Raw genomic sequence first — 25,054 nt, forward strand, 5'->3', positions numbered from 1 at the left:
GGTAGCGCTGCTGCCTCGCAGTTGGGAGATCTGGGGACCTGGGTTCGATTCCCGGGTCGTCCCTGCGTGGAGTTTGCATGTTCTCCCCGTGTCTGCGTGGGTTTCCTCCGGGCGCTCCGGTTTCCTCCCACAGTCCAAAGACATGCAGGTTAGGTGGATTGGCGATTCTAAATTGGCCCTAGTGTGTGCTTGGTGTGTGGGTGTGTTTGTGTGTGTCCTGCGGTGGGTTGGCACCCTGCCCAGGATTGTTTCCTGCCTTGTGCCCTGTGTTGGCTGGGATTGGCTCCAGCAGACCCCCGTGACCCTGTGTTCAGATTCAGCGGGTTGGAAAATGGATGGATGGATATATAGATATATATTATATATACAGTACTGTGCAAAGGTTTTAGGCAGGTGTGGAAAAAATGCTGTAAACAAAGAATGCTTCCAAAAATGGAAGTGTTAATCATTTATTTTCATCAATCAACAAAATGCAGTGAATGAACAAAAGAGAAATCTAAATCAAATCAATATTTGGTGTGACCACCCTTTGCCTTCAAAACAGCATCAATTCTTCTAGGTACACTTGCACACAGTTTTTGAAGGAACTCGGCTGGTAGGTTGTTCCAAACATCTTGGAGAACTAACCACAGATCTTCTGTGGATGTAGGCTTCCTCACATCCTTCTGTCTCTTCATGTAATCCCAGATACACTTGATGATGTTGAGATCAGGGCTTTGTGGGGGCCATACCATCACTTCCAGGACTTCTTGTTCTTCTTTACGCTGAAGATAGTTCTTAATGACTTTGGCTGTGTGTTTGGGGTCGTTGTCCTGCTGCAGAATAAATTTGGGCCCAATCATACGCCTCCCTGATGGTATTGCATGATGGATAAGTATCTGCCTGTATTTCTCAGCATTGAGAACACCATTAATCCTGACCAAATCTCCAACTCCATTTGCAGAAATGCAGCCCCAAACGTTCAAGGAACCTCCACCATGGTTCACTGTTGCCTGCAGACACTCATTATTGTATCGCTCTCCAGCCCTTCAACGAACAAACTGCCTTCTGCTACAGCCAGATATTTCAAATTTTGACTCATCAGTCCAGAGCACCTGCTGCCATTTTTCTACACCCCAGTTCCTATGTTTTCATGCATACTTGAGTCGCTTGGCCTTGTTTTCACGTCGGAGGTATGGCTTTTTGGCTGCAACTCTTCCATGAAGACCACTTCTGGCCAGACTTCTCCGGATAGTAGATGGATGTACCTGCGTCCCACTGGTTTCTGCCAGTTCTGAGCTGATGGCACTGCTGGACATCTTCTGATTTCGAAGGGTAATAAGCTTGATGTGTGTTTCATCTGCTGCACTAAGTTTCCTTGGCCGACCACTGCGTCTATGATCCTCAGCGTTGTCCGTTTCTTTGTGCTTCTTCAAAAGAGCTTGAACAGCACATCTTGAAACCCCAGTCTGCTTTGAAATCTTTGTCTGGGAGAGACCTTGCTGATGCAGTATAACTACCTTGTGTCTTGTTGCTGTGCTCAATCTTGCCATGACATGAAACTGTCTTCCACAACCTCACCTTGGTAGCAGAGTTTGGCTGTTTCTCACCCAGTTTTAAGCCTCCTACACAGCTGTTTCTGTTTCAGTTAATGACTGTGTTTCAACCTACGTGTGACATTGATGATCATTAGCACCTGTTTGGTAGAATTGGTTGATCATACACCTGACTATAATCCTACAAAATCCCTGACTTTGTGCAAGTGTACATATAAGAATTGATGCTGGTTTGAAGGCAAAAGGTAGTAACACCAAATATTGATTTGATTTAGATTTTTCGTTTTTTTGTTCGCTCACTTTGCATTTTGTAAATTGATAACAATAAACAATCATTATTTATATTTCTGAAAGTATTCTTTGTTTAAAGCATTTTTTCACACCTGCCTAAAACTTTTGCACAGTATATATATAATATATATATATATATATATATATATATATATATATGGCGGCACGGTGGCGCAGTGGGTAGCGCAGTTGCCTCACAGTTAGGAGACCTGGGATCGCTTCGCGGGTCCTCCCTGCATGGAGTCGGCATGTTCTCCCCGTGTCTGCGTGGGTTTCCTCCGGGCGCTCCGGTTTCCTCCCACAGTCCAAAGACATGCTGGTTAGGTGGATTGGCGATTCTAAATTAGCCCTAGTGTGTGCTTGGTGTGTGAGTGTGTCTATCCTGCGGTGGGTTGGCACCCTGCCCGGGATTGGTTCCTGCCTTGTACCCTGTGTTGGCTGGGATTGGCTCCAGCAGACCCCCATGACCCTGTGTTCGGATTCAGGGGGTTGGATAATGGATGGATGGATATATATATATATATATATATATATATATATATATATATATATATATATATATATATATACACACACACTAGGGGGGCTCTGCCCCCTGCTCGCCTCGCTCACCCACACCCGGGTTTGGTTTACTGGATATACAAATTAAAGAGATTGTTATTTTCATGGGAATTGTTACATATGCATTATTTTCACTTTTACTTTATAACTTTTGTAAAAACAATACTTGTCCTTTATTTCTGGTCCTGGGCGTGGTTACATCTCTTTCTCGCAGGTCGTATAACGCTGCTCACGTTGTGAAGGGGGTGGCTGAACACATGCTAAGGAGAAGCGGTCGGATCATCTTCTGTTGCTGGCGAGCTGTGTTTTCTGTTTGTTGTGCTGCGCGTCAATCATTTAAAAGCCTGTACAGCAGCTGTCCTTTTGCCATTTCTTGTCTCTGCCGCTCGCGTTGTGAAGGGGTGGGGTGGGGGGGGTCTGTGCTGAACAGACGCTAAGGAGAAGCGGTCAGATCATCTGCTGGCTTGCTGCTGCTGCTGCATGTTCTGCTTGTCGGTTGTTGTTGTTTTAAGAGCTGGGAGCACATGAAGTGTGTCTGCCAAAAGCATCCAACAGCTGCTAGGTTAGATGTCCGTAAGCTTGTTTTAAATGTTGTCTCACTGCCTTGTCTCGCGTGACATTAAACAAAGAAAATTTTATTTTTCTTCACCTGTGGGACACATCTTCCCTGTGACACTCACAGGCACCACACAGTCCCACAAGTAAACAAACACAAGCACAAGCACTCTTCTCTGGCACCACCACTCCTCCTCCAAGCTTCGTCCTCCTCCTCCTGACTCTGGCCATTGAGTGGTGGCTGGTGGCCCCTTTTATTGTTCACCCGGAAGTGCTTCAGGTGTTTGACTGCTGAGTTCCAGCTGCACTTCCGGGAGTTGCGAATACACTGCCCATACGAGCTCAGGAGTCACAGCTGCAGCACCCCCTGGCGGCACCTGCGGGACCCAACAGGGCTGCACCCGACTCCAATTCCCATGGAGCCCTGCAGGAAACCGAGGCACCGCTCCAACCCAGGGAGGTGGCCATCTAGCGTCCAGGGGGAGGTATTGCACAGCCCATGGCTGCTCCCCCTGAACATATAGCAAAGGTGCGTCCTGGCTGGTCATGGACCCCGGCTGTCGGCCACAATATATATATATATATATATATATATATATATATATATATATATATATATATATATATATATATATAATGTCTTAAGAAAAAGCTTACAAAGAATGTCAAGGACTGGAAGCTGTCCTGCAGCGGCTTTTGACTCAACAATTGGTTTTATTGATGAGAGGGTTTCGTTGGCGATCATATGAAATGGTCGCACATCTCTTGGCTTCCTTTTCTGACGTTGTCTTCGTCCTCTTCTAACGTCACTGTTTTTTCTTTTAGTTTTGTCCCTTAAAAAAATCTTGGGACAAGACTTTTTCAGAGACGCGAGACGAGACATTTTCAGAGAGAAAAACTAAGACAGCTTTATCAAGCCAAAATGTTTCAGCCATTGAATTGAGCATATTGTTTGGATTTGGCCCACCTTACAGTTAAGGCTACATTCCATGTCAGTGACTCAATGGAAATGACGGTGGCAGTTGTGTGGTGGGGAGCAGCACAAAAATAGTGCAACACTAAAAAAACGTTTGTGTCTAATCTCACGAAATATTAAACTTAACGCTTTGCAGAGTTTCAAGAACTTCACTGGGGTGTTGTAATGGGTGGGCCAGTACCACAAAAACCATGCATTACTCCAAACCAGTAGAATGGGATTTTGTGAAATTTTGTACATATATAACAGGTAATCCAACAAACGTATAGATTTTATGGAATTTCAAAAGTTTCATCATGAATAGAAGCTTCAATACTATCAACACAAAAAATGGTAGTTTTGTTCCACATATCAACCGTATCAACAATTTAATTATTCAACAAGCCAATTTATTATTGTGTGATTAAACATCCATTTGTGAAAGGACACTAAACTAGGAAACGCCAAGAACTAGCAGTCATGGCTCCAGCCCAGCAAAGAACTACCACAATTATGGAGTCCAGTCACACACTGCTGTGGAACTGATGGTTATCGGAGAGGTGGTGTAGAGGATGGTTGCACCATTTCAGCCAGCAATGACAGAAACATTTGCTTTCTTATGTTAATTGCATAATACACCCAGGCAATGCTGGGTACCACGGCTGGCTCTCTATAACTGTAGTGTAGTAATGGCTCAAATAATTTTCCCCTGCCACCATAACACCAGAGATTAACTTTATGAAATCTGTTATTTTGTGTTTTCAGTTGTCGATACTTAATTAGGAAAACAAAACACAAATGGTTTACCTACAAACTGTGGAAGTCGCAACAAAACTATTGCTGCAAGCCACATAAAACACGACGCTCCTGGAAGAATCACAGATGTGACCGAGCTGAGTGGAACAGGATGCAGAATGAGAACAAAGAAGAGGCAAAGCGGCAGCACAGGGAAGCCGGGGGTGACTGGGTGAGACGATTTAGTTTTAACGCCAACAAATCTACATAAAAACGTTCAGAGAATATTGATTGGTCTCCAGACTAGAAAACATGTATGCTGGCTGTCAAGCTCTCATAATTTATTAACCTCTAAGTGGTTACTTTTTTTTCCAACATACTGTACTTCTCTTAACTTGTTCAAACTGAAAATGACAAGCACCCACCCTCTTGATTTACGCAAAGGTGAAGTAATACGAAAATACGTTTGGCTAAAAATTAGCCCAAGAAAGACATACTTGGATCTGGTGATGTTAAAAAAAATGCAATAAACAAAGTAAAACATTAAAAAAAATCAAAAATACTAAAACAAAAGTTTAAAAAGAAGCACTTCTGGGCGACCCTATAATCTGTACCACAACACAAACTTCCATCAAAGAAATGTGGGCCTTTTTATAAGGACTTAAGTCGAAAGATTCCAAATGACCCAAGTGTTACATGTCAATTGGGTCACGGCCTTGACACCACCCCTACTTGCAAGAGCCCGCTTCAATGCTGGCTGTGTCAATCCAATTCTAGCAATATCCATGTGACCACAGCAGATCTTTGTGGTACAGCAAAACCAGGATGTGTGTCGGCATGTAGGGATGGGTGAGATTACTGAATTTATTTTCAATCTAATACCAAACAACACCAAGGCTAATATCCTAATTACGCCCAATTGCCATGCACACACCATACTATAGGTTGGTCCAGATCTAATTATGCAACTTTTAATGCAATGCAAAGCAATAATTGCATAATTAGATCTGGACCACCCTGTATGTACAACAAACAGAACAGGGTGTACATCCTCTGTCCATGGCCACATTCGCACGTGTCTGTGTCTCTTCAGTTTTGGAGTATAAACTTCTCTCTTTCATGGAGATGATTTTCATGTGTTTCATCATGTTGGTGGTGTCACCACATTATCTTATAGACTTTTAGCCCATATTTTCATGATTACCATTTATTCCAGTGAAATAGCTCTAGGCAATAATTTATGCCATATCAGAACAGCGCAGCTTTTGGCAGTCTCATTGCGCGACTGGCTGCATGTGTTTCTTGGCCTGCACAACTACACTTTGGGGCGGGTCACAAGAGGAGGCGGGGATTGATTTGGGCGGAGTCAAATGACAGAACCCTCCCATGTACAGTGAGCCTCTGTCTTGAGTGTTAGCACATAAGAAAGGTATGTATGATATTAAATGTGCATTGATTTAATCAATTCACTAGTAATTAAATTTTTTAATCAAATTCCATAATAATGATTTTATTTATTCTTAAACATACAAGGTAAATACCATCCTCTACTGTATCAGAATGCAGAAATATTACACATTTTCAGAGTCACAACGCCATAAAGTTTTAGAACATAACGTTCAGCACAGTTTTAGAATGAAATTGAAGTTTAGACGTTAGTGTGGTTAGGATTTGGTGTGAACACTAAATGGTAACAGACATCCCTCAATGAATGTTATGATTTGAGTTCCTTTTTTTTTAATCTATCTCGTGTCATTTTGGGGGGTTGCAACAATTAAGGAATCGAATTCTGTAATGAAAATTTTAATCAGGTTGTCCATTTAAAAATTGATTATTTTTTTTCTGCCCTTCCGACGTGATTTTGTTTTGACAATGGGTACCAGCAATTTATGGCTTTTGTGCTGTCCTGTTTCCATGGGGACCTTCCCATAATTCATTGGTGCTGCACTGTATGTGAAATCATCAGTGAGCCAGTATAAAAAGTCACCCCAAAACAGTCTCCAGAAACTATTAAGATTGGACTGAAGCTAGTGACACTTCTTTGTGCTCTTGATTACGGGATATCTGAAACAAAGCTCTGTATTTTTGGCCCTGATTTTTTTTTTGTGATATTTAGTTTTTGACATTCGGCTTTAAACATTTGCTTTTCCCTTGATTTTGTTCTTTCTCCTGTACCTCAGTATTTTTGGCTGGGCTGCACCCTTCTCAAGTCAGTACAGCCTACATTTGACTTTGTGCCCCAAAGTGAGCACCCTCTTGGCAAGCTTGTGTTTGAACAGTGAAAAACGGGTGGAAGGAGGAGCAGCCCATCCCCATAGTAGTAATTCCTATTCCTATTTGCTACACTTTACTTTTCATTTCTTCAGTATCAGGTACATTTAAGTTTTAGAAAGATCTGTATATTAAAAATGATGGTATTAAAGAACACACAGGGCATCGATCATTAGATCAAATTCGATTAGACATGTGAGTATCAATTCTCTGAAGGAAACAGAGGCATTTCCCCAGCAGACAGACTCAATGTGCTCTGGCTATGGGCTATGAGTAACACTGTCACTCAGCATTTGCCACTCTGTGTGCCGCCACCACCACACTGTTTGACATGAGTCATGATGTAAAACAGGATCGTTGGTACCAGGGAGTGCAGGTATCTGTGTGATGGTGCCAGAGTCAGGGATGAAGGTGTCGTGAACTAGGAGTCCCAAAGTACATAAGTTCCAATACGTTCTTCCCCCAAAAAAAAATAAAATAAAATAAAAGCAAACATGGCGTCTTTATTCGGCACCTTTATTTATAAAAAGATTTTTTATCACAAAAAATGCTCACTAAAAATCACCCAAAACCACAAAATGCATGAATGAGGCAATCCCAGGGGAACAACATCCTAAAAACACAATCCGAAGGCACAAGAAGTCAAGAAATCTAAGCAAAAGAAGGACAGCAAAACCTAAGAAAACTCACCACACTCCCAGACGTGTGACGTGAACCACCAGGAACTGTGGGAGACCCTTCATGTTTATAGGGCAGTTCCTGATGGTGACTGGCACATGGCCTGGCCAATTGGGGGGAACCACCCACAAAACACATGGAACACAACACAAGCTGCTTAAAGACAAGCTCAAAAACAAAGAATAATACCAGTAATGAACAAAAGTTACAGTGGCAAAAAAAGACCTAAAGCATGAATTTGACCAACAGCCGTCTGGGAAACCCTGGCTGAGGCATGATAGAGGGTTCCTATCCCCAGGATCCTCTGCAGGAATGGCCTGAAAATAATAATAATTTCAAGAAGTTGTGGATTTTCCTTCCACTTGTTTTTGTGAGGCAATCGTTCTATCACCATACTTCAGAAACGTGTAAATCGAGAGTCGGGTGTGCTTGCTTGTCAGTGTACTTTGCTCACCATCCGAACTGAGGGGTTTTCTTGCTGGCTATCAGATAAATTAGAAATATGAAAGCCAGCCACCGAGCTCTTTAGAAGTGTCCTGTCATTAAGAAGTAATCACGTAATGTACTGAACTCCTCAGTATTTCTAATGACTGAATTTTATGCAGTGTTGAACTGAGAACAAACTTATTTGTTTGCTGTGTTTTTCTCTTGCAACACAATTTGTGTCACCCTGTCACTTCTGGGGATGAATTTGAATTTGTTCCTGCCAACCACCCTTGTCATGACGCCTTGTTCCAATTCTTGGATGTCTGAACACATGCATGCCGCTTTCCACCCCATTTTAAATCCGGTTTTCTATGATGCTAATGATGATGACAGTGCCAGAGGAGCCCACAGAGGAAAAGATCAAGGAGTGTTAGGGATGATGAGGAGGGTCACCTGATTACTCAGCCTGGAGACTTCATAAGAGCAAGATGTAGAGATGATTTTTATTGATTTCAATTCTGACTTTTACATGTAGAGGAGGACATGTATGGGTTTGATTTGTCCCATTAATTAAAGTGACATTTAATTACTTTTGATTAAAATGTTTCTATAAGCATTTTAGTATTGCTTGTGTTTCTATGGGAATGAATGTTCTAAAATTGATTAAAGTCATGGAAACTCATGTTAAAATAAATTACAGAAACATGTATAGTCATTCTGTCATGCTCGATTCCACCTTGGAATCCATTAAAATGCATTTACAGATTGTAAATTTTATTATCATTATAGATGAGGTAATCCGAACCTTAGGACAAGGAGTCTTTGGGACAGTGTTGGAATGCACCGATCACGAAAGGTGGGTTTCTGAAACACCTGGCATAAAAGTGATAAATGTTAAAGGGACAGAACTAGGTGGTTAAAAATGATACAATAATTTAAGACAGTTCAATACACTGAGGATATATTTACAGTAGGCCAAGTGTGGTGTCAGCCCAGATTAACAGTTCTGGTGTCAAGCCGCAACTCGGTCACTGCCTGTGTGAGATACGGGTGCAGCAAATTCTATTAGTTTGATTTTCTCTAATTGTCCCCAATATTATCTGCCATGCTATTCAGAAAGCATATGGGAGGTTGGGAATCAAGCTAAAAGAAGTAGTAATTAAGGGCACAGTGAGTAGGTGGGTGCAAAATTGGCTAAAACACAGGAAGTGAAGGGTGATGTTGCAAATAACCTTACCAGAATTGGACGATGTCAAATGTGGTGTCTCTCAGAAGTCAGTGTTGGGCCTGCTACTCAACTTAATATCCATAGAAGGTCTGGACAAGAATATAAAAAAAACAAGCTGATTAATTTTGCAGATGATACGAAGATGGGTGAGATGGCGGATAATATAGAAGTGAACTTGCCACTTGTGAACTTTATTGACAGGATAGGATTGTAGCAGAGGGACTTGCACAACATACAGATTGAGAAGATGTGTAGCAGATGAAATATAATATGTTACATGTAGGAAATAAAAATGTTAGATCTGAGTACACAACGGAAGGTCTGAAACTTGAGAATACTGCTTATGAGGAGGACCCAGTAGTCTTTGTGGACTCATCACTGTCTACATCCAGACAGTGTTTAGAAGTGATCGAGAAGACAATCGAGATATTAGGTAACATATATCAAAAGGTGTGCAGTACAAGTTAAAGGAGGTTATGTTCCAAGTTATATACCGTACTAGGGAGGCCTCATCTGGAGTTCAGTTTTAGACTCCATATTAGAAAAAAGACATAACAGCACTAGAGAAAGTCCACAGGAGAGCAACTAGGCTGATCCTGGGACTGGGAGGTTTGAGCTATGAGGAAACACTGAAGGGGCTGAACCTTTTCAGTTTAAGATAACAGAGAGGTGACATGACTTAAGTGTTCAGAATTATGAAAGGAATTAATTCATTATACATGTGCACGGTTTGAGGCTTATTAAGGGCAAATTTGACACAAATGTTTGAGGTTTTTTTTTTTTCCACACCAAGAACCACAGATGCATGGAATAAATAACCAAGTAGTGTGGTAGACAGTAGAAGTTTAGGGACCTTTGAAACTCGACTTGGTGTTATTTTGAAGGAGTTAAGTGGATAAGATTGGAGTGTCTGGCTGGGTGGAATGGCCTGTCCTTGTCTAACTTCTCCTAATGAGCTAATATTACAAAGACTTGCATATTCGATTAGCTGGTGTGTTTTATTTGTGGATTTCTGAGTGAAAGTGCGGCTTTTGATGGGCAGACTTCTCACTCAAGACCGGTACCTACTTGCCTCAAGTGCTGCTGAGTTAATGTCTTTTCATCTCGTGTTTTGTCTCATCTGGGGTTCCTCCCCTGGCTGAGGTTGAAATTCATGATTTTTGTTGTCTTTGTTCATTTTTAATTGTATGTAACAATTTTTCTTTACGGTTCATTGCCTCGGCTATGTTCCATGTGTTTTTTTTGGGTGGTTCCCTCAAGGTGGTGGTCACTTGCCAATCACCACCAGAACTGCCCTTCGCCCTATAAATACGGAGAGTCTCCCACAGTCCTTGGCGCTCATTATGAATGTGCTCAGAGAATTTGATGAGTTTTTGTGCCTTTTTCTGCGCTTTCGTGACTAACTGGCATTTTGACCTTCATGCTCTGTTGTTTGACTGTGTTTTCTGGATCACTATATTGTTTTGAATTGTCTTGTGTGGCAATTACATTTTGACTTGGTGCGCATCAGAGCTTCGGTGTAATTGAAATACTACTTTGTGAAGAATAAATCAATTATTGCATACAGATCCAATGAGGCCCTTTCTGTGTCTTGCCCAGGGTTTTGACGGTGTTTTCCCCCTCTAGTGGACATTTTTGAAAGTGCTTTTGAGACCTGCATACTTTAGGGCTCCAAGTTCACAACACTTTATGACCCTGTGCTTCAGGAATAGAGGGAAGGAGTGTTTAGTGTCTTTCATAGCTGTCACTTACTATGCGCCATTAGCTTCACTATTAGAAGATGTGCATGTTTCAGTCAACAAATAAGAGTTGATTTTATAAATCACCTTTCTGAGAGCACAGCGTCATACACTTTATAAAATATACAAAAGTGAAACAGAAAGCAAGTGTAAAAAAAATTCAACACGATAAATCACAATGCAATAAAGAGAATGTCAAGAATCCACAAAAGCTACAAAGAAAAATATTTGGTCCAAGTGAGGGTTGGGATAGAACTGGACTGACGGTCACATCCTCAGCCTCGCAGTGTGTGAGCCATTTAACATCATTACAGTAATCCCTCCTCCATCGCGGGGGTTGCGTTCCAGAGCCACCCGCGAAATAAGAAAATCCGTGAAGTAGAAACCATATGTTTATATGGTTATTTTTATATTGTCATGCTTGGGTCACAGATTTGCGCAGAAACACAGGAGGTTGTAGAGAGACAGGAACGTTATTCAAACACTGCAAACAAACATTTGTCTCTTTTTCAAAAGTTTAAACTGTGCTCCATGACAAGACAGAGATGACAGTTCTGTCTCACAATTAAAAGTATGCAAACATATCTTCCTCTTCAAAGGAAACAGAGAGGAAAGCAAACAAATCAATAGGGCTGTTTGGCTTTTAAGTATGCGAAGCACCGTGGCACAAAGCTGTTGAAGGCGGCAGCTCACACCCCCTCCGTCAGGAGCAGGGAGAGAGAGAGAGAAAAACAAAGTCAAAAATCAATACGTGCCCTTTGAGCTTTTAAGTATGCGAAGCACCGTGCAGCATACTTAAAAGCTGCACACAGAAGGTAGCAACGTGAAGATAATCTTTCAGCATTTTTAGACGAGCGTCCGTATCGTCTAGGTGTGCGAACAGCCCCCCTGCTCACACCCCCTACGTCAGGATCACAGATAGTCAGCGCAAGAGAGAGAGAACGAAAAGTAAGTTGGGTAGCTTCGCAGTCATCTGCCAATAGCGTCCCTTGTATGAAATCAACTGGGCAAACCAACTGAGGAAGCATGTACCAGAAATTAAAAGACCCATTGTCCTCAGAAATCCGCGAACCAGCAAAAAATCCGCGATATATATTTAAATATGCTTACATATAAAATCCGCGATAGAGTGAAGCCGCGAAAGGCAAAGCGCGATATAGCGAGGGATCACTGTACTAACAGAACATTAGCAACACGTATTTTATAGCATTACACACCAAATGCGAAACATTATAAACAGATACTATGTAACATTTCAACCCAAATTCAAAACGTTTCATTTGAAGTTAGAAACAAAGATTATCAACAAAATATCCTGTTTAACATCATGGAAAACAAATCTAGTAAACAGCAGGTCCTACCTTACTGCACTCATTTCTGCAGAATCCGCCTCTGAGCTTTCGCAGTTACAAAGTCATTACTGACATCCACAAACATCGCTTTTCCCACAAGCTCCCGATGGATGGACAGGCTTGCAGGGCTATTTAGTCTTTCTTAATACATTGTTGTGTGCAACCAAGTCATTTCTCATGGATTTCAGACTGCGGCCTTTAAGGACCGCTCAGTTAGGCACTCTGGAGTGAATGCTATCTGGCTGAGGTGGGAGGCAACTTGAATCCTGTGGTGGGCAGTGGGACACTACAAGCAGCAAACTGATTTGCAGAGCAGCCCACTTGGTTCAAGTCATCATGCTTATCTCACCTTCTAAAGCCCCATGCAGTTCTTGCCGATGCTCTTGTTAATATCGTTACCAAAGGGAGCCGTTACATTAACACTGAATTTCCGCATAGACAATCTAGGGCCCACCACAAGCCCAGGCACTGGGACAAGTGTTCCTGTCACCCTGTCAGTGCCCCTGCATAGTCACGGGGCTTCAGATCACTGTTTTTCACGTCACCTTAATGCTCCATGGTCCACACTTATAAATGAACATTCAACCAACACGAGTGTTCAGTTGTAGTGCAGGACACTAAGGGCTACGTCCACATTCCTATGTTTTTTTTATTTGAAAACACAGATATTAGTCTCCATTTTCACCCTTCATCCACACTTATCCTGGTGTTTCTAACCTCCGAAAATGGAGACGTATGAGAGATGTACACTTGTGAAAAATGCAATGTGAGTGGATGAAAACGTAGACTTTTCAAAACATAAACTTTAATTGTGCTGGATATGTTCATAATTATTATGTAGGCCTTCCCTGATTGGATCCTGACCATTAAGATGTCTCAATAACCTGATTGGACACCTCTCACACGAGAAAATCAAAATTCCAAAATAGTGGACTGCTTTCTCCGAACTGCCTGACTTGTTACACCTAATTTGATTCATGCCAAATTTCTGATTTGGAAATTTGTATTTAAAGTCTGTCCAAGAGAATGTGATCACAGCAATAAAAAGTGTTGCTTACCTGTATGCATTCCATTTCGCACAGTTGACATAAAACACACAATTTAAATATTGCATACATGCGTTGAAGGCAAATAATTGACCAGACGCTACAGTTTTGTGATAAATCTTTTAGTTGGTGATTTTATTATCCCTTCAAGGGTTTTTCCCACTCACAAGTGCATGCCCAGTGAAGGCGAAGGTCTACGTCATATTTGTGTCTAAAGGTGGAGGTTTATTACTGAGTGAATGCTGGTAATTTCTTCCATTGCTTAAAACCTACAGAGAGTATCAAAATGATGGTACAAAACAACTTTTGTAAGTCACAGTAGTACAGACAGCAAAACCTTTATCTATGACATATGTAAAATGTCTAAAACATTGAAATTCACACATTAGTACCCAATTTTAATTTTTTTTAGGGGAGATATTCAGGTGGCCCTGAAGATAGCCAAAGGCATGGATTCCTACCGCAAAGCTGCGAGATCGGAGGCCAGGATCCTAGCACACATTAATTTGTGCGACCCAGAAGACCAACAGTATGTTGTCAGTGAATTCCTTTCATTATTAATTATGAAGTAATTTTTCTGCAGAAAAGGTTCAACCACCTCTGCCAGGCAGCCTCAAAGTGTGTGTTCTGTTCCTGAAATTAAACCATGCCCAGGAAACGTATCTAATGATCGTTGTTTCCTGAAATTAAACCATGCCCAGGAAACGTATCTAATGATCGTTGTTTCTTGATGCCACACTTTCACATGGAGAGGGATTAACAGACAGACAGAACATTATTTGACCAAGCTGGCCTTTAAAGAAGCTTGATAAATAAGCAATTAAATACATATATATTGTAACAAACAAATACACACACAAGAATTATTATATAGAAAGAAAACCTTTGACTTGGCTGTCATAGTCACAGTCAGGCAGGCATATTGCAGTTGGTATAAAGGAGCTCCAGTAGCATTTTCTTGACACACTTCTGCTGAACGATTCGTTGGCTGAAAGTCCTCAGTGTTAGTGTATCACAAGGAGGAAGTATGGCATTGTTCAGAATGGCACTCAGTTTTCTCTTCAAAGCAGCTAAAAGGCTGCAGAGAACCATGGCCCTTGTACCTCCATCGTAAGTTGCATTAGTTTTATGTGTGAAGTCTGCCCGAAGCAGAACTCCGTCTACTCTACCGACGTGCATTTCTTAAGGTGTCCCCTCTATCTACAGTATGCGATTCAGCACCAATAATGTGTAGAGTTGTGTCATGTTTGGTTAATGAGATGCAGCATTAACACCTTCATCATACAAAACAGTTGTGAAAGTGAAACATTTCAATATAGAAAGATGGCATTTCTTCATTTTGGGGTAGCTGATCCATGGCTTAGTGCCACTGTTCCCCAGTTTTGAGATCAAATGCCAGTCTTGTCACTCACTGTGTGGATTGGCCCATTTCCCCATGATGCTGTGTAAAATGGAGGGATGTGACATCAAGTTTAACAAACACATTAATGATTGGAGCAAGATGATAATTTTTATGAGTACCTCATAGCCTGTGATGGTGCACGCCATTCAAAAGTTGTTATTTAAACTGATTGAATAAAAAAAAATTAAAAAGTCATGTTTAGAGTAAACTACGATTGATGGGCACTCAGTCCACAATGGCCACAAAGCTGTTTGTTCCTGCATAGTGGCAGTCATACAAATGATTCAGAGGTAGAAAACGCTAGTTCAGAAAATGTGGTTTTAATGGAGGACTTGCTCCATCTCCACACTTCCCTGACTGACGAAGCTGCTTGGATTAGCAGTGAAACGTATCTACCTAACAAGAAAGAAGTCCAGTTGCCATGACTCAACTACCAGATCCCTGACCAGAACTGATGAAAGTTTTATCATGGGATACCACCAGGTGGAGCATGCTCACTGGATTGACTTCTAGGCCGTAATCCAAACATGTGATGGGCTCCATGTATCCAAAATAACCTACGATACCCTGAAACGTGTTTATTTTTTTTCCACAGCTCTTGCGTGCAAATGCTAAACTGGTTTCATTTCCATGGCCACGTCTGCATTGTGTTTGAACTGCTGGGTCTTAGCACATATGACTTTCTTCAGGAGAACAACTTCTACCCCTATCCCCTGGAGCAGATCCGACACATGGGCTGGCAGATCTTCAGGGCTGTCGACTGTGTGTAATTTATAAAATATCTGTATTTAAAACTTGGGGATGGCAGCGCATAGGAAATTGGCATTGTTATGTTAAGATGGCCTATGAGTGGCATAAAAGAACAGCAGTGGGCTCACGCCAATTTCTATAGCTAATTCTCATTTTTTTGGTCCAATCACACTTACTGCCTTGTCTTGTTTCTCTCCAATTCTGATTGTGCATGGGCTTCTATAGCTAGTGTAGCTCAAATGCCAATACATTTTTCATATTAGCCCATTTTGTTACATTAACTCTTGCATAGTCACCGGCACTCTGCCTCTGCTTTCTTGCTTCCTTTAGAATTGGGAATTCTTACATTTGTTTTAACACATTTATCTCTTTAAAATGCCTGGATGTTTGTCTTGACTTATTTGACTGATGCGACAGCCTGATCACAGCTGAAGAAATTCAGACATGGGACTACAGAGCATCTGAGGTCGTCCTGGGTATGTACACATTGTTGGGACCAAAACTTCACATCTTTTGCTGGTCATCCACTTTTACTCATTAGAAATGGGGTGAAGGATTGAATTTAATGGTGGAGTGGAGACAGAGGCAAAGTGGTGCAAATCTGAACTCTGACTCAGTTCCAAAGTGTGGAGCTTCCATGTCCTTTCAAGTCCAGTTCTCTTCTTTATCTAGAAACGTGTGCTAACTAGTGACTCGTAGGTAGACCAAGTGTGGGTTTACTTGGGGGTACACTGTGATGGAGTGGCACATACTTAATGAAGCCATAGGAATACGGGAGTGAGAGGGAGCATAAACCAGGTGAATGGACCTTGAACCCGGCCTGCTGACAACTTTAAACACACAACACTTTCCAACCTGCTCATCCAGCTCAGGGTGACTCAGGTCCAGAGCCTATCCCAGTAGCACTGGGAACAAGGCAGGACACATTCCCAGAAGGCGGCACCAGCCCATCACAGGGCCACTTTAGAGCCCCCAATGGAGATTCCTTGCATAAGTACAAGGAGGACAGCAAACCCAAAGGCCTGGAAAGCCCTGCGTGGAAATGTAGCTAATGCCCAGCTCTTTTTACCGTCTTTGCCATCCTAATGTTAAGAGGCAGTATGAGAGAAACTTGGGTGTCTCACTGTGCCAGTGGATTCATTTTGTAATGTCGCTCAAAGTAGCGTCCATTCAAGGAAGGCTGGAGATATCTTTATCAAAGTAAGTAGAAATGCCAAGCTGCCAGAAACGTTACGTTTATGACATCCCAACTGGAAACTGAGAAACAAAAAGAATTAATCACAAAAAATTCAAAAGGAGAATTACCTGATGGTTGAAAGCCTGGCCAGTGCTTATTGAAAGACCCCGGTTCACATTCTGATTTGTATCTCCGGCTTACCACAATTGTAGACCTTTATACATAAAGGTAATGTGAAGAAATATTCAACTGGAAGTTGACAACAACAACTTTAACAATAACATTCTCAGTTGTGATATTAAATGTGCACCCAATATATTTTTTCATAGCTTTAAAAAATAACCAGCATGGAGCAGAGACTTCCAGCATCACATTACCGTTTTGGAATCCTCAAACTGTTCGACATGCTTTTTTTATGCCTTTAAAATGCACATTGGACCCACCAGCTGAAATCCGACCCTTAGGCACAAATAGCTACACCAGCATATTTGTAACAATCCTTTGTTTTTCAGTTCTCAAAGATAAAGTCTCTGCTTTTTCATTAGGGCTTCCTTACTGGTGTTGCATTTCCTTTTATGACCAAAGAAATGGTGCCCGCTATACAACCAGCGGACATGTCTGTGGCAAGGGAATAATGGGATTTAAGTTTCAGTAAGTTGCACTTGTACAACATTTTCAAATGATAAATCATTTTACCATTTTGTCTTTATGTACAGTTCTACATCAGAGTAAACTGATACACACGGACCTCAAGCCTGAAAATATCCTGTTCATTAATTCGGAGCATTCTGTGGAATACAATGACAAAATGGTACACATACTTTTACTGTACTCTCTATTTTTTTAAATAAATCCATAATCTCTTCTCATTTGAACCCTTGTGCTATTTTTAAGAAGAGGTACGAGAAAAAAATTAAGAACCCTGATGTAAAGATAGCAGATTTTGGCAATTCCGTATATCACAATGAAGACCACAGCTCAGAAATTCAGACACGGCACTACAGAGCACCGGAGGTCGTCCTGGGTATGTATACATTGTGGGGGCCAAAACTTCACAACTTCAGCTGGTCATCAACCGTTACTCATCGGGAATAGGGTGCAGGATTTTTTACTTGATTCTCACATTTCCCATCTAGGCTTGAAATGGGATCAGTCATGTGACGTGTGGAGTCTAGGGTGCATCCTATTGGAATACTACCTTGGATATGTGGTGTTCATGGCAAGTTTTATTAAACAAATTCCGTATAATTATATGCTTTGCATTTGAGATTTTTCTCAAAATTGTCCTTTACCTGAATTTGTAGTTTTTACTGTCATACAGAGAGTCACAAACTCATCTTTTTACTGTAAAACGTGCCAAACTCTAAAAATACTAAGTCAGAAGAGTAGAAAGTATAATAATATAAATAATAAAAATGCAAATATTTTATATACTGCCAAATTGTGTCATTTGTGTGGTATATCTTAAAGTATGGTGAAACGCACTATCCAAAGTCACAGTCAGGACAATAATAGTGTGATTCCTTGTGGATTTTCTTTCCAGATTGATCAGCTTTTGAAAAGCACACTGCACATGTGCGATTGACACGAGCGTCACCTTTGGATTTATCAGAATCAGTTTCGATTTCACTGTCTATTTCAATTGCACTGCCTGAAGACAGATTCACTTCATCTTCACTGCTCATATCACTGTCAAGAGCGTTCAACACCTGGGCGGCTAAAAAACGTTTCTGCACCATTGCCTGGGTAACACTTGAGCCTGTTGCTTACACAAGACATGCCTATATCATTTCCTGAGCAATGCTCGGCACTAGCGCTGTTCGAACTTTTATAGTCTGAGTAATCCTTGGGTCTAACGCTTATGTGAGTCTATACAATTGTCCGAGTGATGCTCAAGTCTAATGCTAAGAAGGTTTAATTTTGTACGATATATAGGAGGTTGCATGGTTTCGTCTTTTCTATACACTAGTCTGCTTGTATCCTTGGGATGAGTGGAACTCACCAAATTTGTTACTGGATTGGTCTACTATCATGCCCAAAGCTTAACACGCACAAAAATTTGCATGCACACATAGACCCAATTCACTTAAGCAATGTAAGAAAAATGTGCTGCAGTGCCCATCACTCTACAGTACTCCATATAGGGACTTGCTATCTTTGGCATGAACAACATACAGGAGTGTCTGGATATAACCCAGATCTAAATGTTACTTTGGTCTATAAGAATATTCTAGACACAGGAAAACTTTATATACTACTCACCATCCAAAGATGTTACCACATTGTTGTTCTATTAGAAATGTTCTTCCTCTGTCTGATTCCCCTTTAAGAAAAGAACAGTGGCAGTCTCTCCTGCACCAAGTGCCCTGTAATTTATTACTTCAATCACTCTAGATGTAAAGACAAGTATAGATATTTAAAAGCAATGTGATATTTATTAAAATCAAATAATAGCAATAGAAAAAAAGCAATACAAAATATAAACAGAAACATCTTGGAAAGCTTACTGAAGATTAGCAGCAATGTCAAATGAGGATGTTGTCCTGGGCTGCTTTTAGATTTAGTATTTGGGCTGATATCCAGATGAAATGTTTCCTTCTCTGATGCACCTGTCTGACGTCGCTCTCTGGTCTCTCAGACAGACTGTTATTGATGTCAAAAATTCACGTGGGGCTTCATACTTCATGATACTACTACAGTGGCATGCAAAGGTTTGGGCATCCTTGCTTAAAAAGTCTGTTGCTGTGAATAGCTAAGTCAGCAGAAGATGAACTGATTACAAAAAGGCAGAAAGTTAAAGATTACATTTCTTTTCAGCATTTTATGCAATATTAGTGCATTGTTTTTCTTTTGTACAATTGCATGCAAAGGTTTGGGCATCCTTGCTTAAAAAGTCTGTTGCTGTGAATAGCTAAGTCAGCAGAAGATGAACTGATTACAAAAAGGCAGAAAGTTAAAGATTACATTTCTTTTCAGCATTTTATGCAATATTAGTGCATTGTTTTTCTTTTGTACAATTGTACAGTGAAAAAAGGAAAAGAGCAACATGCAAAAGTTAGGGCACTCTTAATATATTTGAAGTCTTGGGTAACTTTTACCAAGAGCTCAGACCTTATTTACCTTAGCTAATTAGGGCTATGGCTTGTTCATGGTCACCTGTTGGAAACCCCAGATGATGCAAACTGCAAAACTGTGTAAATTCTCTGACTCCTCAAACCTTGTCCCAGAAATCAGCAGCCATGGTCTCCTCTAAGCAGCTGCCCAGAACTCTTAAAAATAAAATAACTGATGCTCACAAAGCAGGAGAAGGCAACAAGAAGACAGCGAAGAGTTTTCAGGTAGCCGTTTCCTCAGTTCATAATTTTATTAAGAAATGGCAGTTAACAGAAAGGTGGAAGTTTGGAAGACCAAGAAAACTTTCTGAAAGAACTGCTCGTTGGATTGCTGAAAAGGAAAATAAAAAAAAACATTTGACTGCAAAAGATCTTCAGGAAGATTTAGCAGACTCTGGAGTGGGGGTGGGCTGTGTTACTATGCAGCAACATTTGAGCAAATATTAAATTCATGGCAGAGTCAGCAGAAGAAAACCTTTACTGTATCCTAGCCACAGATTTCAGTGCCTGAAGTATGTATCTAAACAAGCCTGGTGCATTCTGAATTCAAGTCCTGTGCACTGGTACAAAGGTATGTTTGGAGAGAAAAGGGTGCTGAATTCTAGGAAAAGAAGTTCTCGACAACTATTAAGTATGGGGTGGATCAATCATGCTTTATGCTTGTGTTACAGCCAGTGGCACAGGGAGCATGTCATTTTAGAGGATAGAATGGACTCAAATACCAGCAAACTTTGAAAGCAATATCACACCATCTGAAAAAAAAAAAAAAAAAAAAAAACTGAAGTTAAAAGGAGCATGGGTCCTTCAACAAGATAATGATCCGAAACACACCTCAAAATCTACAATGAAATATACCACAAGAGGGATAAGCTGATGGTTTTGCCATGGCCCCTAAAATCCCCAAAACCTAAATGTTGTTGAAAATCTGTGGATAGATCTGAAAAGTGCAATGCATTCAAGACGGTCCAAGAGTCTTGCAGAATTAGAAGTCTTATGCAAAGCCAAATGGGTGAAAATACACCAAATAAGAACTGAAAGACACTCAGCTGACTACAAAAAGCGTTGATAAGCTGTGATACTTGCCAAAGTGTTACTAAATACTGACCATGACACATTCCCAAACTTTTTCTTCAGGTCCTTTCATTTTTTTTGGAATTTTATACCTATAAATGATGGAAATAAAAATGTAATCTTGCTCAAAATATTAAAACAAATGTTTCAACTTTAACTTTATGCCTTTTGGTGATCAGTTCATCATCTAATTACTTAGCTATTCACAATAACAGACATTTTAAGTAAGGGCTCCCAAACTTTTGCATGCCACTTGTATGAATGGCAACCTATCCTGGTGATGGATGGCTTTGGTTAAAACGTTTTTAATCCTCATACTTTATATGTGCAATCTGTAAAATTGTTTGATCATTTTAAACTAAGTACTATGAATTAAAGAATGTTTAGAGGTAATTAAACAAGAAAAAGAAAATGCACAAATGCATTGGTTGCGGGAAAAAAAGAATGCACATGTAGTTAGTCAGTAAACTGCCAACATAAGTCTTTAAGGTTCAGTGCAGCCCATTTGAACAAAAACTTGTAATTGAGAGAGTGCAGCTTGTTTAGAATCTAGGTGTTCCTGAGCAAGATTTCATACAGACTTTGTTTTTTTAAAACATTTGAACAGTTTTTCTTTTAAATGTTGTTGTCATAATAAAACACTGAACAAAAAAATATAAATTATACAACATATGATTTACATTATACCAAAAGTGAGTATCAGAAAAGTGAAATCTCCCCCTTACCCAGTGAAGTAAGCTGTTTGATAACAAAAAGCCAAAGATATACTCGTACTGTGGTTCTTCTTATTAACTGAAACACCGGAAGTAAAACAGAAAGTCAGGCAGTGGCCCAGTTGACTATTTTAAATTAGCATAGATTAATTCTTCTTTAAGGAAAACACAACAGTAACAAAAAAAAAAACAAACAAAAAAAACAAACAAAAAAAAAAGCACCGTTCCACACAATGAAAATTTGATTTTTTTCTAGTTTTAGATAATAACACATCATTTTTCCAGTTATGTAGGGTGCATTACAGTTCTTCCAGTTAAACACACTTACCTGGTGTGCTTAAGCTGTAGCATAGGAAATCATTGGGAGTTTATTACTAGACAGTTAAATCCTATCTGATGTACATAATAATGCTACTGTGAAAGGAGCTGGAAGTCCAGCACTATCTGAAAGATCTCAATACATACGTACAATATAATGAACTTTCAGTTTTCACCTTTAGGTTAATGAAGTTATTGGTGTCATTTTGGCCATGCTATGGAAAGCCTTGCTAGTCTGTTATGTGTTAGCAATGTAGAGAACAAGTAGAAAAAATGAGGATTTTTATTATACCAGTCTGCTAGATCTTCACACAAGGCTTGGGCCCCATAATAATTTAGTATGGCACTAACGGTGTAACATGTTGGATTATTTTGTATGGGTACTGCTAAACAACCATACACACCATGGGGGTTAGTGACCTAATATGTTGTACAAGGATAATAAAGTGCATGCATTTACTGAGTTCCAATGTGTGCTCTTGCTCTTCTCGAACACATCTACAGACTGGGGTGCCTTTGCTGTTGATTTTGCATGTTCTTTCTGTGTTTGTGTTTCCTTCTACGGGCTAATAGGGTTGACAAGGGTCCATAAATTAGCCCGGTGTGTAAGAACACAGATGTTCAAATGTGTTTCCTACCTGCACATCAATCTTTCCCTAATTACAGAAAACAGGATGATTCAGAACTCTGGTTTAGTGGTGTAATGGTGAGCACTTGTTGCTCTGAGCTCCAGAATACAGGGTTCAAATCCCAGATGTTTGTGTAACATGCATATTCTCATTGCAGGTTTATGCCTAGGTACTCGGGTTATCCTCACCCCAGTGACCGTGACCTAGATTAAGCAGACTGATTGGATCCACATTTTTACAAATATAATACAGTAACACTAAAGTGCAAAAACTAACACACATACGATTGTAAGCAAACAAACCAGAAACCAATCATTGGTTATAATATAAACAAAGACATGGCGGATAACAATAGATACAACATACTGTATAGCCAATGGGGGAGAGGAAAACAAAACTGCAGTTACTACAGTATGACTTTGAAGACTTTGGTTAAATACTTGTGTGTTATCTTTAAATCGGAGGGTTTTTTTTTTCCCTTTTTCTTGCTATAAATAATTTAATTTTGTTAGTCACAGGTTATAAAGCTTGTTTCAGATATTAGTTATAACTAGTTATGTCAACTGCTTTAGGATTAAGGTCAGAGTTTCTCACAGTCTTAATGAAGCTTGATAAAGTGTTTTTATTCTTATAGTGTGACATCCTTTAAATTGTAAAATTTTCAACATTGCCAGGAGTAAATAGCATATGATCAAAGTCTGATAAACAGCAGGATTCATTTTGATAATTACATTTTGAATATGAAAAGCATAACTAATAATGGGATATGTGAATTCAATTAAGGACAATTATTCAACTAAATATTTTACTTTGAATATTGATATATTCTTATTTTTTACACTAATTTTTTTTTTTTTTAGACTCATGACAGCAAAGAGCATCTTGCAATGATGGAAAGGATCCTTGGGCCGATACCACTCAGCATATTCCTTCAAACAAAGTAGGAATATCTTAGACTTGCCCATGCGCTCCTAGTATTTTAGAAAACAAATTAAAAAGTGAAATACCGTAAAGCATTGTATTGAATGTTTCCATATTGATTCCACTTGTTTTTCCTCTTCCCCGTTCTTTAAGGAGGCAAAGATATGTTACTGGGGATCACCTTGACAGCTGTGAATACACTGCAACAAGGGCACAAATCAGGAAACGCTGCAGACCACTGAAGGTAATAAATCACACATAATTAGGAAGAAAAATTCACATGCAATTTAGATGGTAAGCCTTTTTCAATAATTCACAGATTTTAGAATGTCCCAATGTGACAACTTTACAAAAGCATTTACACCAGAGATGCTGTTCCAGACAAGAGTTACTTACTAAGGCACAGTGAGCATCTGGGCCTGCCCTGTGTCATTTATAATGTGCAATACACCAGCCACTGTCCATTTCAAATGCTTAAAATGTAATTACAGGAAATCAGTAAAACAAGAAAAAGCTAAGCACAATCAAAAAAGACCACACTTACTTACAGGCAAGACACAAAGTATGAAGTTTGGTTTGGTTAAGACATTTGGCATAAAACTCCATATGACTTTTGCTTCAGATGCAAATGTTAGCAGTTCCAATTTTTATTGTTGAAAAGGACTATGAAAAGATATTAACAAAATGAAATATTAAGTCAAGGTGTTTTTGGTAAGACAGAATGCAACTGTACTACATATATATGTATAAATCTGAAAATTAACTTAACAGTAATTATTTTTTTTTTGCTCTTCTTAGAACTATCGGACTAGTGAAGATTCTGATCACATTGCATTTTTTGACTTAATTCAAAAGACACTGGAATATGACTCTGAAAAAAGAATTTCTCCATCAGAAGTTCTAAAGCATTTATTTTTCCATCCTCTGCAGCAGACTTCACCATAATGGCTGTCAGCTTCGCTGGTTTCTGTATTTATGTTAGTATGTTTCTATTACAATGGATGAGAGGCTAGCTGCTGGTCACATTTCTCATGATTCTCTGAGCATAAATGCTATAATACGGTTAACACCTCATAGTTCACCTGCACATGGTCTCAAACTCTAGCTTCTGCTTTTTTTTTGTTTGGTTTTACTTGGCACAGGCTATTAGGGATATTTATGAAGTATGCAAACATCTAAACAAGTTCTGTTAATGTAGTTACTAGGATTCAGTAATAAAATTAGGTTTACTTTATTCAGCAGAAGAAATGTGTGATTTTTCAGTGTTCAATATATTATTAGCATACAGTAGCTTTATATCATGGGCATGAGTAGTTGAAGTTACTAAGGGTCACCCCGGCACACTGTGCAAATATCCTATTCATATGAAACCAACAACATTTACCACTACACCATGATGTCTGCCTCAGTAATATCTTATTTTCAAATGAATCCATTGGAAACAGAACATAGTAAATAAAATATTAAAACAAAACAAAAGCTCACTGCCAAAAGTATTGAATTTTAAGCAAATGCATCCTTTTTGAACACAATGCCTATTTTTCTTCACTATAGAGGTAGAGAAAAGCCAAGCAAAATGACACCTTTT

At 39.8% G+C, this 25,054-nt stretch overlaps 1 protein-coding gene across 1 annotated transcript; it reads left to right on the top strand.

The window, feature by feature from the left end:
• Positions 1 to 4,664: 4,664 nt before the first annotated feature.
• LOC114655804 (dual specificity protein kinase CLK1-like) lies at positions 4,665 to 24,647 on the top strand. Its single transcript, XM_028807043.2, has 10 exons — positions 4,665 to 4,864; positions 8,797 to 8,863; positions 13,785 to 13,901; positions 15,370 to 15,536; positions 17,418 to 17,512; positions 17,596 to 17,725; positions 17,838 to 17,920; positions 23,406 to 23,485; positions 23,620 to 23,710; positions 24,265 to 24,647. Exons 3-10 carry the CDS (start codon positions 13,822 to 13,824, stop codon positions 24,409 to 24,411), a joined length of 873 nt encoding a protein of 290 aa, XP_028662876.1. The 5' UTR covers positions 4,665 to 4,864; positions 8,797 to 8,863; positions 13,785 to 13,821; the 3' UTR covers positions 24,412 to 24,647.
• Positions 24,648 to 25,054: the final 407 nt, after the last annotated feature.

Source organism: Erpetoichthys calabaricus, chromosome 8 (assembly GCF_900747795.2).
Source record: "Erpetoichthys calabaricus chromosome 8, fErpCal1.3, whole genome shotgun sequence".
NCBI classification, from domain to species: domain Eukaryota; kingdom Metazoa; phylum Chordata; class Cladistia; order Polypteriformes; family Polypteridae; genus Erpetoichthys; species Erpetoichthys calabaricus.

Bases quoted from the DNA above. Each gene is read 5' to 3' on its own strand.
- LOC114655804 (XM_028807043.2), top strand. From the start codon at position 13,822: ATGGATTCCTACCGCAAAGCTGCGAGATCGGAGGCCAGGATCCTAGCA. The intron at 17,513-17,595 runs GTACACATACTT...GCTATTTTTAAG, and splicing joins TGGAATACAATGACAAAATG to AAGAGGTACGAGAAAAAAAT. The intron at 23,486-23,619 runs GTAGGAATATCT...CCGTTCTTTAAG, and splicing joins AGCATATTCCTTCAAACAAA to GAGGCAAAGATATGTTACTG.